The sequence below is a fragment of the Camelus bactrianus genome, chromosome 8 (genome assembly GCF_048773025.1).
Source record: "Camelus bactrianus isolate YW-2024 breed Bactrian camel chromosome 8, ASM4877302v1, whole genome shotgun sequence".
In the NCBI taxonomy this organism is placed as follows: domain Eukaryota; kingdom Metazoa; phylum Chordata; class Mammalia; order Artiodactyla; family Camelidae; genus Camelus; species Camelus bactrianus.
This window is the reverse complement of record NC_133546.1, coordinates 62,176,254-62,190,143: the sequence shown is the minus strand read 5'-3', so window position 1 is coordinate 62,190,143 and position 13,890 is coordinate 62,176,254. Positions and strand designations below refer to the sequence as shown.

Genomic DNA, 13,890 nt, shown 5'->3' with positions numbered 1-13,890 from the left:
TATGACATTTTCCAGTCTATTTATACCTGCAGTCTGTTGCTTTAGGAGGCAAAATATAAGGAAAAAGTAGTTCAGTAAGTTTCCTTAAATAATGTAATTCATCTCTTCGACTCCTCAAAGCCACATGAAGCTCTGGACCATATTCTTCTAAAGCAGCTTGCTGTAAAAACTCTGTATTTTCTACTGTAATAGAGATAAGAAATAAATATTAGAAGAAATTAAGCAACATAAAATAACTTCAACCATTTCCAGTAACAAACAGAAAATAATTTAATACAGCCATTCCTTTCTTAGCCTTCCTTTCTTTCCAAAATGTATTCTACTGGGAAATGTTTCACAAACAGGATATAAAGAAAGTAATTTTTCTCTTTGCTAAAAGTTTTTAAGTTATTCAAAATAAATGGATAAAAAGGCTCTTTCCCCCCAGGTAAACAAAATTTTAAATTCATGTTGTTACTTTACAAATTATATTAAATATATGTAAATTTTTTAAAGTGGAGAAAACTACAGAAAACATCTAACACACACAAAACTTTTGTTATCAAATGTTGCATCTTGTTCATATTCTGCAAAAAAAAAAAAAGAATTCCCTGTGTAAGAGTTCTTTATTGTCTCTTCTGTCAAATCATTCAGGTAACCTTTTAAAGCAATTACAGTAATAGAAACTGGCTTCCTTGGTTAAGCTCTGTATCTTCTGCCCAGAGTATAGGACACAAGAGGTACAGAACTGTGTATGGTAGAAGTCTATGAAATTACATTACTTATAAATATTAACTGATGATAAAATTTACACTAACAGAAAGATTTCTTAACAGGCCAAGCAGTAAACTAATACTTTAAAACTTAAAAGTAATAGTATTGCCACTCCTTTTTATAATCCTTACAAGAGTAAGAGAAAAACAAGTCATGCTTTCTCCTATCTGCATTCTGGGCCAAGTTTTAAAAGCCTGGTGTGTCTGTGAAGGGACTCTTAACACTGATTCAATGACATTTATTTTTGACTATTTATTCCTTTTTTGTTTGTTTGCTTTTATTGTTGCTGTTTTTCCTTAATGGGGATGCTGGGAATTGAACCCAGGATCTTTTGCATGCTAAGCACGCGCTCTATCGCTGAGCTATACACACCACCTATTTACTTCTATTTTTATTGAGAGATGCAAGCAGGTTTACCAAAAAAAGCCAATACATGCATTCTAATTGTGTGAGAACTAAGAAGGTAAATGAAGGTTACCTGAACCAGAGGTACAAAAGCAGGCTTGGCAAAGGAGGACATAGTTTTTATAAGAATGCATTTTATTTTATAATCATGCAATTGTTTACCAAGCACTTTCCCCTAAGAATTTGGGACACAGGTCTTTCACCGACTGATGATTTTGAACAAATGATATAATTCCTTTGAGACTCAGTTTACACACCAGTAAACAGTTATTAAATAGTTAACACTGAAAAATTGCCATGCACAATGCACAAGTAATGATAATATTTGGTGCGATTAAGTATTCATTTATAACATAAATCAAATCACTAGATTGGAATCTACTCAGCATCTCTCAGATGTGAGAGATTTTTGTAGTCCTACGTAATGAGAAAATAAAGGAATCAGGCAAAAGGTAAAAAGAATATAAGGGAAAGAAAACCTTAATTGGGAATATAAGCAAAATACAGATGCTGAAAAACAGGTCACGGATTAATCCTCACTAATCATCAGTATATCTACTGCCTAATCAGTGGACAGTTTTCAGGCCACAAAAGGAAAAATCGCAGAATCCAGGACAAAGAGATATCGTTAGGATGAAAGACTGCAGTAAGGTCCTTCAATTATTACTGAATTTAAATTAAACCAATGCTTCTAATGTATGTATTTTCAACATTCCTAAGGGCGATGGAAGTACCTACACAGAAAACCTGTATGTAGTTACTACTCTCAAGAGGCAGATTAAGGAGAGAACACCAAGAGAGTAAAAATGAGTATGAATGAAGAGTTGAACCTTTAATTACTTCCTGAGTATAACTGAGGGGCCAAAGAATTTAGAAAACAAATTCATGCATTAAAGGAACGAAAAATCAAAAATCTGAAAATCTTTATTTACAAGTCTAATTCACTGTTATAATATTTAGAACACCAGGACCTTTGGATAAAATGGAGTCCTCCTAATTCTCTGGCCTTTTCATTCTATGGATTTCATTATGACAATGTCATGAATGAACCCAATCTAACATTTTATGGTAATTTTATAATTGAGGACCACTTTTTACATGAAAATTAGCAACCCCTCTCCTGCAAAGACTCAAGGATAAGTTTCAGTCAAACTGGTCTGTGTATTATACATATATAACATCACTCCTACAGAAACAAAACAATTTGGGGATTTTATTAATTGATCAATTTAACTAAAAATAAAAGACAAATCCATTTACTCATAGCCTGAGATCAAGGTGTTTGTCTTTATAACAAAATTAAGAACATATTAAAAAAAAAATTTCCCACACAAAAACTTGCACACAAATGTTTATAGCAGCTTTATTCATAACTGCCAGAATTTGGTAGCAACCAAGATATCCTTCAACAAGTGAATGGATGAACAAACTGTGGTACAATGGAATATAACAGCAATGAAAGAAATGAGCTATCAAGGCATGAAAAAACATGACGAAGTCTTAAATATATAATTCAAAATCAAAGAAGCCAGTCTGAAAAGGCTACAGTATGATTCTAACCATATATAACAATCTAGAAAAGGCAGAATGATAGAAAAAGTAAAAAGATCAGCAGTTGCTAGGGGTTCATCAAGGAGGGAGGGAGGGATAAATAGGTAAAATGCAAGGGATCTGGGGGGCAGCGAAACTATTCAGTAGATATTGTGACGATGGATACATGGCATTATGTATTTGTCAAAACCCATAGGAAGTACAATGTAAGGAGTAAAAACCCTAACGAAAACTACAGACTTTATCATGTATAACTGAAAAATTGTGCTCTACACTGGAATTTGACACAACATTGTAAAATGATTATAAATCAATAAAAAATGTTAAAAAAAAACTACAGACTTTAGTTAATAATAATGTATCAATATTGCCATATCAATTGTAAAAAATGTGCCAACTAATGCAAGATGTTAATAATAGGGAAGGGGGAATACATGGGAACTCTCTATACTTTCTTCTCAATTGTTCTATAAACTTAAAACTGCTCTAAAAAGTAGAATTTACTAATTAAAAAAAAAAGGTTTTTCTGTATTTTTTTCTGACAGTAAAGTAGCCTTAACAAAATGGCTACAACAAAGTTACTACTTTCTGGTGTTTTTGCCAGTGACAGGACAATGATTTTAAAAGTTAAGTTTTTTTTATTTAACAATTAAATTATACATATTTAAATTCTTTCATTTTTTAACTATGTTGAAGGTAAAACTATTTTTAATCATTAAAATATTATAGGATAAACACCAAAAAATTTTAAATACATAATTTGAAATGCTTCTCATATCTGAGGAATTATACATACCAAAAGGACAAATAAACTAATAATTTAAACCTCTGTTCAATAAAAAATAAATAAAATAAAAATAAACTGATAATTTGACTTCTGCTCAACCTAAAACACAATTTCCCCAAACATACTGATCATAAGAATTGATATTATGAGGGAGGGAAAATTGGTTCCACGCTCAAAAGAGTTTGAGACGTGGTGGGTTAAACAAAGTTAAAGCTACTTCTTTGCTGCAAGACTACTCAGGAGAGATTCTGGGAATGCTAGTGCTTACTGGGAATTTCCAGAAGAGGAATACAATACGTAATAATTGCCAAAAAATATGACCATGAAACCTCTTCTACATAGTCATGTACATAGAATGGTTTTCTTCTTGGGAAAGCACTGACAAAAAATACCACAGGCAGACACAAAGAAAATTTCAGTTTCACAAAGAACCAAGTACAGAGCATATAAGTAATTTTGTTAAAAATTAACATTTCAGCTGATCTAAGAGCAAGAAAAGCCCCAAACAAAGATTTCCTTCTTTCAGTCAGAAAACATTTGATGAATATATGCTATGTATACATCACGACACTACAAAGGCCAGGACACACATGAGAAACTGCAAACAGGTCATCCTGACTAAAGCACAATTCATAGTGAAGAACAAGAGTAAATTAAAAATACTTGACTAAATCGGAAAGGGTGTAAATATATGACAGTTTAGACTCTATAGCAGAGTCCCTAACTTTTTTTTTTTTAAAGTAGGGAGGTAACGTATGAGAACTATGGCACTATGAAATTAACATGGTAGTAGTATATAGGATAGGCTAGGCTAGGCTAGGTCAAACCTGTTGAAATCACTAAGGGAAGGGGGGAGATGTGAGAGATACCTCAGGGGAAGTAACAAAGGCAACAGACTACCATTCAAAAAAAGGCAAGATTCATCAATAATATACCTAAAAATTAACTATTTTAATTTTCATAGATTGAGTTCTCACAATAACTTATATGGTTAACAAACTATTGAAAAGGACTTTAGTTTAAAAGAATACTCTCACAGCATCTGTGAATATATCAGTTAATGTATCAGCATTCAGACTTAGATATTTAAGTCGAAAGTTGGTATATGAAAAACAATCACTCAAACTTTGTAGTAGAAAACTGTGTTACCTTTATGACTGGCTTTAACTATCACTTCTATATGTTTCATTGCTGCTTTTAATAATTTCTTGGTGATAATAGATGGAATATCCACCTAGAAAAATTCAACAGTAAAATAAAACCTTTAAAATACTTTTCACTAAGTTACAATGGCAGGTATACTAAATTTAAGATATTGGAACATATGATCTTAAAAAACAGCAATATTATTTGGAATCTTTCAAAAGTATAATTTAAAAGCACTTTACATTCTTGGATCATACTAACTGCCACAGTAATGGAAATATAACTTAATAGGCATACCCTATACACTAAATTTTTCTCACAAAATAGTATCTTTATTCTTGACTTATTTCTTTAATGTGTTTGTTCTAAATGCATTCAAGAAAAAAATCTCAAGTAACTTATCTCTTTGAGGTTACAAATTTGTGTTTACTAAGGTTGCTTGAAAATGAACTTTTTCACTGAGTTTACAAGATAAATTCTGGTTTTAAGATATATGGAAACATTCTATTTTGGAATAATACTAAGTTTCACCATTCCTCACAGACATTTTTCAACTTAAAGGCTGGAAACCGTAGTGACTACGGTAGGTTAGTGAGAGACAACTGGGGGCTCACAAGTACACACATTAAGAGACATAAATAACAACAACAACAAAAACCCCAAAACTTGCAAATTAAACTAAATCACCAAAAAGCATGTTTATTGTACTTCAATGGTCTTATCATCCATCTGAAAACTCAACACATTATGTTCTCCCTTTATCAAAAGCATGAGAAAACTGCATCACAATAGTGTTTTCTGTTAACTTTTCAATTCTTTTTCAACTCTGTATTAAGGAAGATGAAAAAAAATCACAGGCTGATAAATCAAACAAGCATGATGGATCATAAACCCCCAAATTTTAGTAATTTATTAGTAAAACCCAGAGCAGTCTATAGATATCTTTTAGCTGTATAAGATCAAACATGTTCAACAAGAGGGGATATTTTTGCTAGCAGTAGGACTTTTTACAAAATAACACTACTCTTCATTTATCCCTGCCCTCTTGGTACTAGTGATTATAAATTGGTCTCATATTTATCAAATAAACAAATGTTTTCATTTTCAAACATTTTACAGAATCTTGTCTTCTGAGGATACTGAAAGATTTTCATTTTTAAGTTCCATTTGAGAGACTTCAGGTCATAATCAAAATGGTAAAATAAAGAGTTTGTCACTAAACTTTGACTTTAAAAAAAATTGTGGACCTTAAATGACTGTTTTCATTATCCCCAAACTGCCAGTTTACAATATTCAGGCAATGGTATCAAGGACATAACATTGTACTAGGAATAACACGACCTAGGCTTAATCCTTTGCCATTAAAAACCTCTGACACTTTGACAAAGAATATTACTAACTTTTGTGGGGAGGGTATAGCTCAGTGGTAGAATTCATGCTTAGCATGCATGAGGTCCTGGGCTCAATCCCCCAGTACCTTCACTGAAAAAAAATTTTTTCTCAGCAAAAAACAAAATAAAAAGTATTACTAACTTTGTATAAAATAGGTGTGATAATGACCCATTTATCTTCCAGGATAGTATGCAGATAAAATGAAAAAAAAATTATAATATAGCATAACAATCCAGAAAATTAAAAAAAAAAATTTGCAAATCATATATCTGATGAAGGAAGTATATTTAGAATAAATAATGAACTCCTACATCTTATTAATAAAAAGACAAACAACCTATTTTAAAAGTGGGCAAAGAATCTGAATACTCATTTTTCCAAAAAAAAAGATACACAAATGGCCAAGAAGCATCTGAAAAGATGTTCAACATCATTAGTCATAGGGAAACGAAAATCAAAGCCACAATGAGATACTGCTTCATATCCACTAGCATGGTTAGAATCAAAAAGGGAGATGATAACTACTTCTGGCAAGGATGTAGAGTCAGAACCCTCATCCACTGCTGGTGGGAACCTAAAATGGTATAGCCACTTTAGAAAACAGTTTGGCAGCTCCTCAAAAAGTTAAAACACACAGTTACCATTTGATCCAGCAATTATACTCCAAAGTAAACCCAACAGAAATGAAAACATACATTCCATGCTCCTCCCGCTCAAAAAAAAACCATACACAAATGCTATGGCAGCATTATTCATAATGGCTAAAAGGTGGAAACAATCCAAATGCCCATCAACTGATGAATGGTAAGCAAAATGTGGCATAAGCATATGATGCAATATTACTCAGACATAAACAAGAGTAGGTACTGATATATGTTACAACATGACAACATGGATGAACCTTGAAAACATTTTGCAAGCAAAAGGAATCAATCACAATAACTACAGAAAGGATACTATAGTTGTCACGTATAATATTCAACCAACCAATAATCCTATCATTGAACATCAGTTCCCCTTTTCAGTCTTCCTTATTATAAATTATACTGCAATGAATCTTTGAACATACATTTTTATACAGTACTCTGATTATTTCTTTAAGATATACCATAAAAAAAGGAATTAAATTTGGAAGTATAGACATTTTTAAGTCTTTTAATAAAGATTATCAAACTGCCTTCCAGGGTAAGAGTTATACTAATTTTAATTTATACTTGCTTTGCCTGTTTCCCTACAGTTACCATTACTAGACATTATCATTCTTTTTTATCTTTCCTAATCTGTTAGGTAAAAGAACAGTATCTCATCAAAAGATTATATTTATTTCATGTGAGACAACATATCTTCAAATATTCATTGGCCATTTCATATTTTCTTTGTGAACTACTTATTCATATTTTTTGCATATCTTTGCTACATGGTTGACTATACTGTTCACTTCTCAAATAGGTATAAAGCTTTTAACAGGATTTATCTTTATTTACTAATGGCAGAGATATTATATACCAATTTATTGTCAATATGTTCAGTTCTATTGAACTGACAAGGCTGTAGGCAAGTATTTGTGTCTACAGACAACACATTGTTAAGCATTTATAGATAAAGACCAAAACATAAACAAGATATGGCTTGAAATTTTTTAAAAAGTAGATCATAATCATTACCATTTATTCAGTAAATTCATCTAAGCGGAACATGATTTTATTTTCCTATAGTTGTCTTTTTATTTTTAATTGTCACAAACCAAGATATCCAAGCATTAAATTACAGAAAGCAAAATTAATCAATGAATCAAAAGTGATCTATGTATCTTTAAATCTAAAAAAATTAAAAGTGAAGAATAAAACAAATACAAACAGTATAGGATAAAGTAAAAATAAGATTTAAAAAGTCTCTTTAGTAACAATGAAATCTCATTTCCCAATTTCTCATTATAAATACATACCTTGTGAATCCTTCGAATTAAGACAGATGCAAAAAACCGTAATATAATTCTCAGTTCATCAACAAATGACTCATCGTCTGTTACATCCCTTCAATTGAAGAGAAAAGTAAGCATTCAGCAGTTCAAAGAAATACAGAGCTTCACCATTTACTTATGTTATATTTTTAAAAAATAATGCATTACATTACAAAATAAATGCAAAATATAAAGAAGAAAATAAAAATCTCCCATAATTCTAGTACCAAGACTCTATCTCCCTGCAGACATTCACATGTACATAGTCATATTCTTAAGATTTTTAAGATCATTTTCTAAATACCATCAAAAAAGTATCTAAGAAACAGAACAAAGAATAACTTTGGGAAGCTACAGAATTAAATACAAAATTTTTAATTAGCTTAAAATATTTATAGATTAATAATATTAACTAATTCTTAAAGTTAAAAAAAGTGTGTTCTACTTGAAAAATAAATTGAAAATCAAATGTCTTTAAACAAATTTTGACAACCTTCTGAGTTTTCCTGCAGTTCTGAGGTCCCTAGAAGAATTAGGACATTTCCTTAATCAAATGCTGATATCTGGAACTTGAAGAGGATGCTAACTGTTAAGTTTCTTGGTAGAATAAGGAAAATAATTGTATCAACCATGCTTCCCACTATTAATTCCAAGGAAGGTACTATCACATCATCAGTAACTATACAGGAGAAAATACATACTTCAACATTTAGAAATACAACCAGATTTTATGTCTGAAGAGTCATAATAGGGGTGTGGGGATGGAGGAGTCTTTACAACAGGATTCATTTTACAAAAGGCCTCACCATCAACTTTACTTAAATGGTAAATGCCCCCTATTTAAGACAGAATGCAGTGTAAAAAATTAATTTACATAAGCTTTTCAGGAAAATATGACATATAAACTGGATATTAAATTTGTTTTAATACACTATAGATCAACTCAACTACTAGCATTTTTTAATTAGGAAATTCAAAATATACTGCATCAATATAAAATTAGGGTAGCTGTCATTAAATATTACATCTATAAGTCATATGGGTGTAAGTGTTGAAATATATAATTAAATTCATGCTTATGTAAAACAACATATATTTATTAAATAATATAGCTTGGATTTCTGATTCCCAAACCAGAGTTTGAGTTTCAGATCTAGAATATTTTCTATATCCTGCTAAGCATTGGGCACTTATACATCCATAGCAGATAAGAAAAAGTTATTTCAGGAAAAAAATATTAATTTTCCAGGAAAATACTACTGAAATTTAACTCAATTTAATGAAATACCTGAATATAAATTTTCCTCTAAATGTACAATTACTTCAAATGTAAAAAGTGCATACAAAATAGTAAATCACTATAATTAAGAGTCATGAGAAATTCTACATGTTACCTTTCTTTCAAAAGATAGCTTAGAGTTTTTTTCTCTTTGTTATCACTAAACTGTTAATTGACTGCCTACATCAGTGGTTCTTAATTGGGACCATTATGCCTCCCAGATAACATTTGGCAATCTCTGAAGACATTTTTGGTGGTCACTACTAGAGGGAGGAAGGGGTGCCACTAGCATCCACTGGGAAAAAGCCAGGGGTGCTGCTACATACCCTATAATGCACAGTACAGGTCCCCAAAACAAAAGAATTATTTGGCCTAAAACGTCAATAGTGCCAAATTTGAGAAATTGCGGCCTACAGTGAAAACACATCGTTAGCATGCTTAACTTACTGGTATTCATTATACTAAAGAAAAAAGGTGTTACAGAAAGAACTTACCTGTACCAGGGGTAAACAAAGTTCTCCAACACTAATTCAAGAACCTGCATAAAAAATATTTTTTAAAGAAAATCAAATTAATTAACTAATTCCAAGAAAGTAAACCGCACTACTAAGTAATACATAATAGTAGCAAAAACCAAGTTTAGTATACCAAATATTGGCATCTAATATCACACTTCCACATGAGAAAATGTGTATGTCAACCTTACATGGTTGTGATGATGAAAGAGAACATATGAGAAAACCCTTTGACAACCATAAAACTCCACAAAAAAGAAAAATTACTCTAATAGTAATGACACACACACATTTCTAAATATTCTCATAATTTAAAAATAGTTTTAAAAACCTAAATTGTTCCTGACTCTGAAGCGTCACTGAACCAAAAAAGTTCCGTGGAAAGAAGGAAAATAACAGGCTTGTCTTTTGCATTCCTCTCTCTGTAAGTCAGTAGTCCCAGAATAAAATGAGGAAACAAATAACTAAGACTCCTATTAAAGGATCAAAATTAGGTGTCCATGATTATCTTTGAAAGGAGGACAGTGACTAGAAGGGAGCATGAGGGGAAATTCGGGGTGCCAATAATGGTTTTATTTCTTGATCTGGGTGGTTATACTGATATGCTCACTTTGTGAAAATGTAGCTGTACATTTAAAGTCAATATGTAAGTTTTATGTGAAAAAGCAGTGAAACAACACAAAAGACAAAGGCTGTTAAACTTCCATTTCTTGACCCTGGGTGTTGCAGTATGGTTTAATTTTTAAAGGGACTTGCAGCAGTGGGCATTAACTTTAAAAAGCACTGAGGAGGGAATAAAACAATATATCTAATCTGATTATATACCTTCTCTGCAGCAGTAATGAAGACAGTGGACCCTCTAAATATTGACAAGATTCAGGTTTTTTAGTAAAAAAAAAAAACTAAGCATTAGTGATATTAGCTGCAAAAAGATACACACAGAGTTAGGACACAGAGAGGAGACAAAAACAATTACCATTAAACATTTAAACTTACTTTATTCCCCAAATCCAATCAAAAATTCTACTGATTTTACATCTTTTCTACAGCTCCACTGTTCAGGTCCTCACCTTCTCACCCCTCTACACAGCAATAGCCTGTGGTCTCCCTCCTTCTAAGCAAGCTCCCCTCCATCCTCCATAAAGCTGCCAAAGTTGATCTAAAACATGTATTTGACCACATTACTCCCTTGCGTGAAACTCTCAAAACATCAAACCACAATATATCAAAGTAAGAAAAGTGGAGCTGCACTGATTTTGAAGGGGTGGGAGAAAGCTGCATGCCAGCAGCTTTGACCATCTACTTCCTTTTAACCACCCACTGCATCCTGTGAGTCACATCTGAAAACTCTAGCTACACAATTTGAAAATCACTGACTTCCACAATCAATTAAACTCCTTCAGCATGGCTTGATGATCTGATTTGTAAAGGGCCATATAAAAATTGCTTAAGAACTAAGTAAGTCCTGGGTTTTAGACTGAGCTCTACCACCAACCAGCTATGATACTTGAGAAAATTATTAAAACTCTCTAAATCCTAGCTTTGGTAAAACCATCAATAATAGCACCTACTTCACAGGTTATGTGCTGTCATGAATAATGCAAGTACAGTGATTAGCCCAAAGACTGCTACACAGTAACTGATCAATAAATACTAGCTACTAGGATACAACCTCTTCATTACCCACATCCTCTCTCACATTTCACCCTCCAGCTTACTGAACACTCTACCTTGTTTCAACGCCTCTCCTTCCTTCCAAAAGCTCTTCCCATACCCTGAAATATGCTTTCCCACATCATCAGGCTGGCAAACTTTTAGTTTTACTTCCTGACTGCCCCTCTCTCAACAGTTATGTACTTCTTTCTCTGTACTAATGCTATATTTTGTACATTTCTTCCACTATTGACTGCACTACATTATACTGTGTATATCTGTTTATATGTCTACCTCGCGTCTTAGACCAAAGTTCTCAGAAGAAAGAAACCAAACCTTATTTCTATTTTTATTCCTAGGGCCTAGTCCAGTTCCTGCCTATAGTAAGATCTCAAAAAATGTTTTTAAATATTGAAGCTAATATTTTTTGAACACCATTATGTGCCAGGCACTAGGCCAAGAGCTTTACATAAAGTTCTTTCCATTTTTTTTTAAATGAGTGTCAAAGCACAAATAATAGTCTTGCTAGAGGTCTTGTCTTCAACAGACCTTAAATCAGCACTCTCCAATAAAAATATGTGAGCCACATACGCAATTTCAAATTTTCTAGTAGCCATATTTTTTAAATGTAAAAAGAAACGGATGAAGTTAATTTTATATCTTATTTAACCCAAGATACCCAAAATGATAATATCGTTTCAGCATGTAATCAATATAAAATATATAATAGGATATTTTACACTTTTTTCCTTACTAAGTCCTCAAAATCCAATATATATTTTACATATACAAATTGGACTAACACACTTCAAGTGTTTATCAATAACCACATGTGGCCAGTGGCTACCATAATGGAAGGCACAGTCTTAAATCAGGGAATCTAGAGGATGAAAGCAGCTTACAGAAGAAATGAAAAAGAAAAATGCAAACAGTTTAGCATTTATGTAGCACACTTTTAGCCAAAGAAGGATTCAAATTGGGAAAAAGGACAATTAGGTAGGACTCAGATGCCAAATGCTATTCTTCAACCAATTAACATTCAATTTATTCAATACATAGCTATCAGCTACTAACAATACATCTGGTCCCTGCACTTGGTTCCAGGAACAAAAGAGACCCATTCCCTGCCTTGAACTTGACTGCTTTCTCAGATGGAGGGAGAGAACACGTTTCTCAAAGAAATAACTAAAACATGGTATGTTACCAAAAAGATACATATAAAATGCGACTGGAACAAAGATAAGAGAACATGCTTTCTATTCCTACATTATGCAGAAACAGTGAAATGCATCCCATTCTCTGCTCTACCCTTAAGTTAGTGTCAAAAATGGGATCATAATTCAGTAAGATATACATTTGCTCCTTGAAGCTCAGGTTTCCTTTGGAATTACAAAATGGTTATTTCTACTGCCTTATCATAAAAATGACTGTTTTTATAAGAGGTAGACAATAACTAGGTAAACCAGCACTTTCTTTGGCTATTATGTCCATTTTAATGAGACATGGAACCCAAAAACATTTCTAGCTTACCATTCAAGTTGTGTAACAATCAACTACCGAGCCAAGAATTGATTATTGGGTGGCATATATTAACATGCTCCATGATTAAATTTTCCATGGGTATTTAGTATTTTCTGCTTGGGTATATATGACAATATTAATTAAGTCAGTTACCTCTGAGAGAGATGCATCAACCTTGGAAGAAATTTTTAGGTCTAGCCATGGTTGGTAGTTTTCAAGTAACAAGGAAGGCCTAGAGAAAATCATACAGTTAAACTGCTTGAAATCCAAAATGCAAGTGGAAGGATCAACAAATTTAAAGTGTTTAACTTACCTATGTCGCTTACATTTCACTTTACCACAGACAGCACAGCTACGACCTTGAGGAAATAATTCTTGAAGTCCTAACTGCTAAAAGGGGGAAATGGGAAGATTTGTCTTTACTTTACATATATTTACTAAGAGAATCAACTTTTTTCCAAAAGCTTGTTAATCAGTGTATGAATTCAGAGGACATAATTTTATTTTTTTCCTACTGCCCACTTTAACACTGAAACCATTCTCTGTAATAAAAAATACGTGCTATACCAAACTGCCAACAGGGAAGAAAATACCTAATGAAATGTTTTACAATAACTAAGCCAAATCTCCAAGCTTAAAATTAAACTCAAATGTCACGTTCATTTATAAAAAAAAAATTTTTTTCAATCAATATTTGAAAATGATACTTTGCAGCAAAGGTATAAGAAAAAACTATTTCCTATTTCTCCAAAACCTTGATTCAGTGAGGGAGAATGTATGTGCTAACTAGTAAGGCTCCTGACCACATCTGGGTACCACTTTCAGCTGCATTTCCGCTGAGTAAAAATACTGACCAACCTGAGATGAGGGACTGCATCAGCTTGAAGAATTAGCAAGTAAGACTTCAAGATATCCCACTAAATCCTGA

At 32.4% G+C, this 13,890-nt stretch overlaps 1 protein-coding gene across 4 annotated transcripts in view; it reads right to left on the bottom strand.

Moving 5' to 3' along the window:
- Nucleotides 1–13,890, bottom strand: part of SNX14 (sorting nexin 14) — a 58,476-nt gene that overhangs the window by 32,711 nt on the left and 11,875 nt on the right. For 2 of the 4 annotated variants that reach the window (XM_074368661.1, XM_074368662.1), the window contains exons 3-8: nucleotides 13,276–13,352; nucleotides 13,116–13,194; nucleotides 9,768–9,811; nucleotides 7,980–8,067; nucleotides 4,646–4,730; nucleotides 27–183 (exon numbers count right to left, since the gene is read on the bottom strand). In XM_074368661.1, the coding sequence (XP_074224762.1) occupies nucleotides 27–183; nucleotides 4,646–4,730; nucleotides 7,980–8,067; nucleotides 9,768–9,811; nucleotides 13,116–13,194; nucleotides 13,276–13,352 (530 nt within the window). The remainder of the gene's footprint in view (nucleotides 1–26; nucleotides 184–4,645; nucleotides 4,731–7,979; nucleotides 8,068–9,767; nucleotides 9,812–13,115; nucleotides 13,195–13,275; nucleotides 13,353–13,890) is intronic. The other 2 variants (XM_074368659.1, XM_074368660.1) reach the window with 1 other exon arrangement.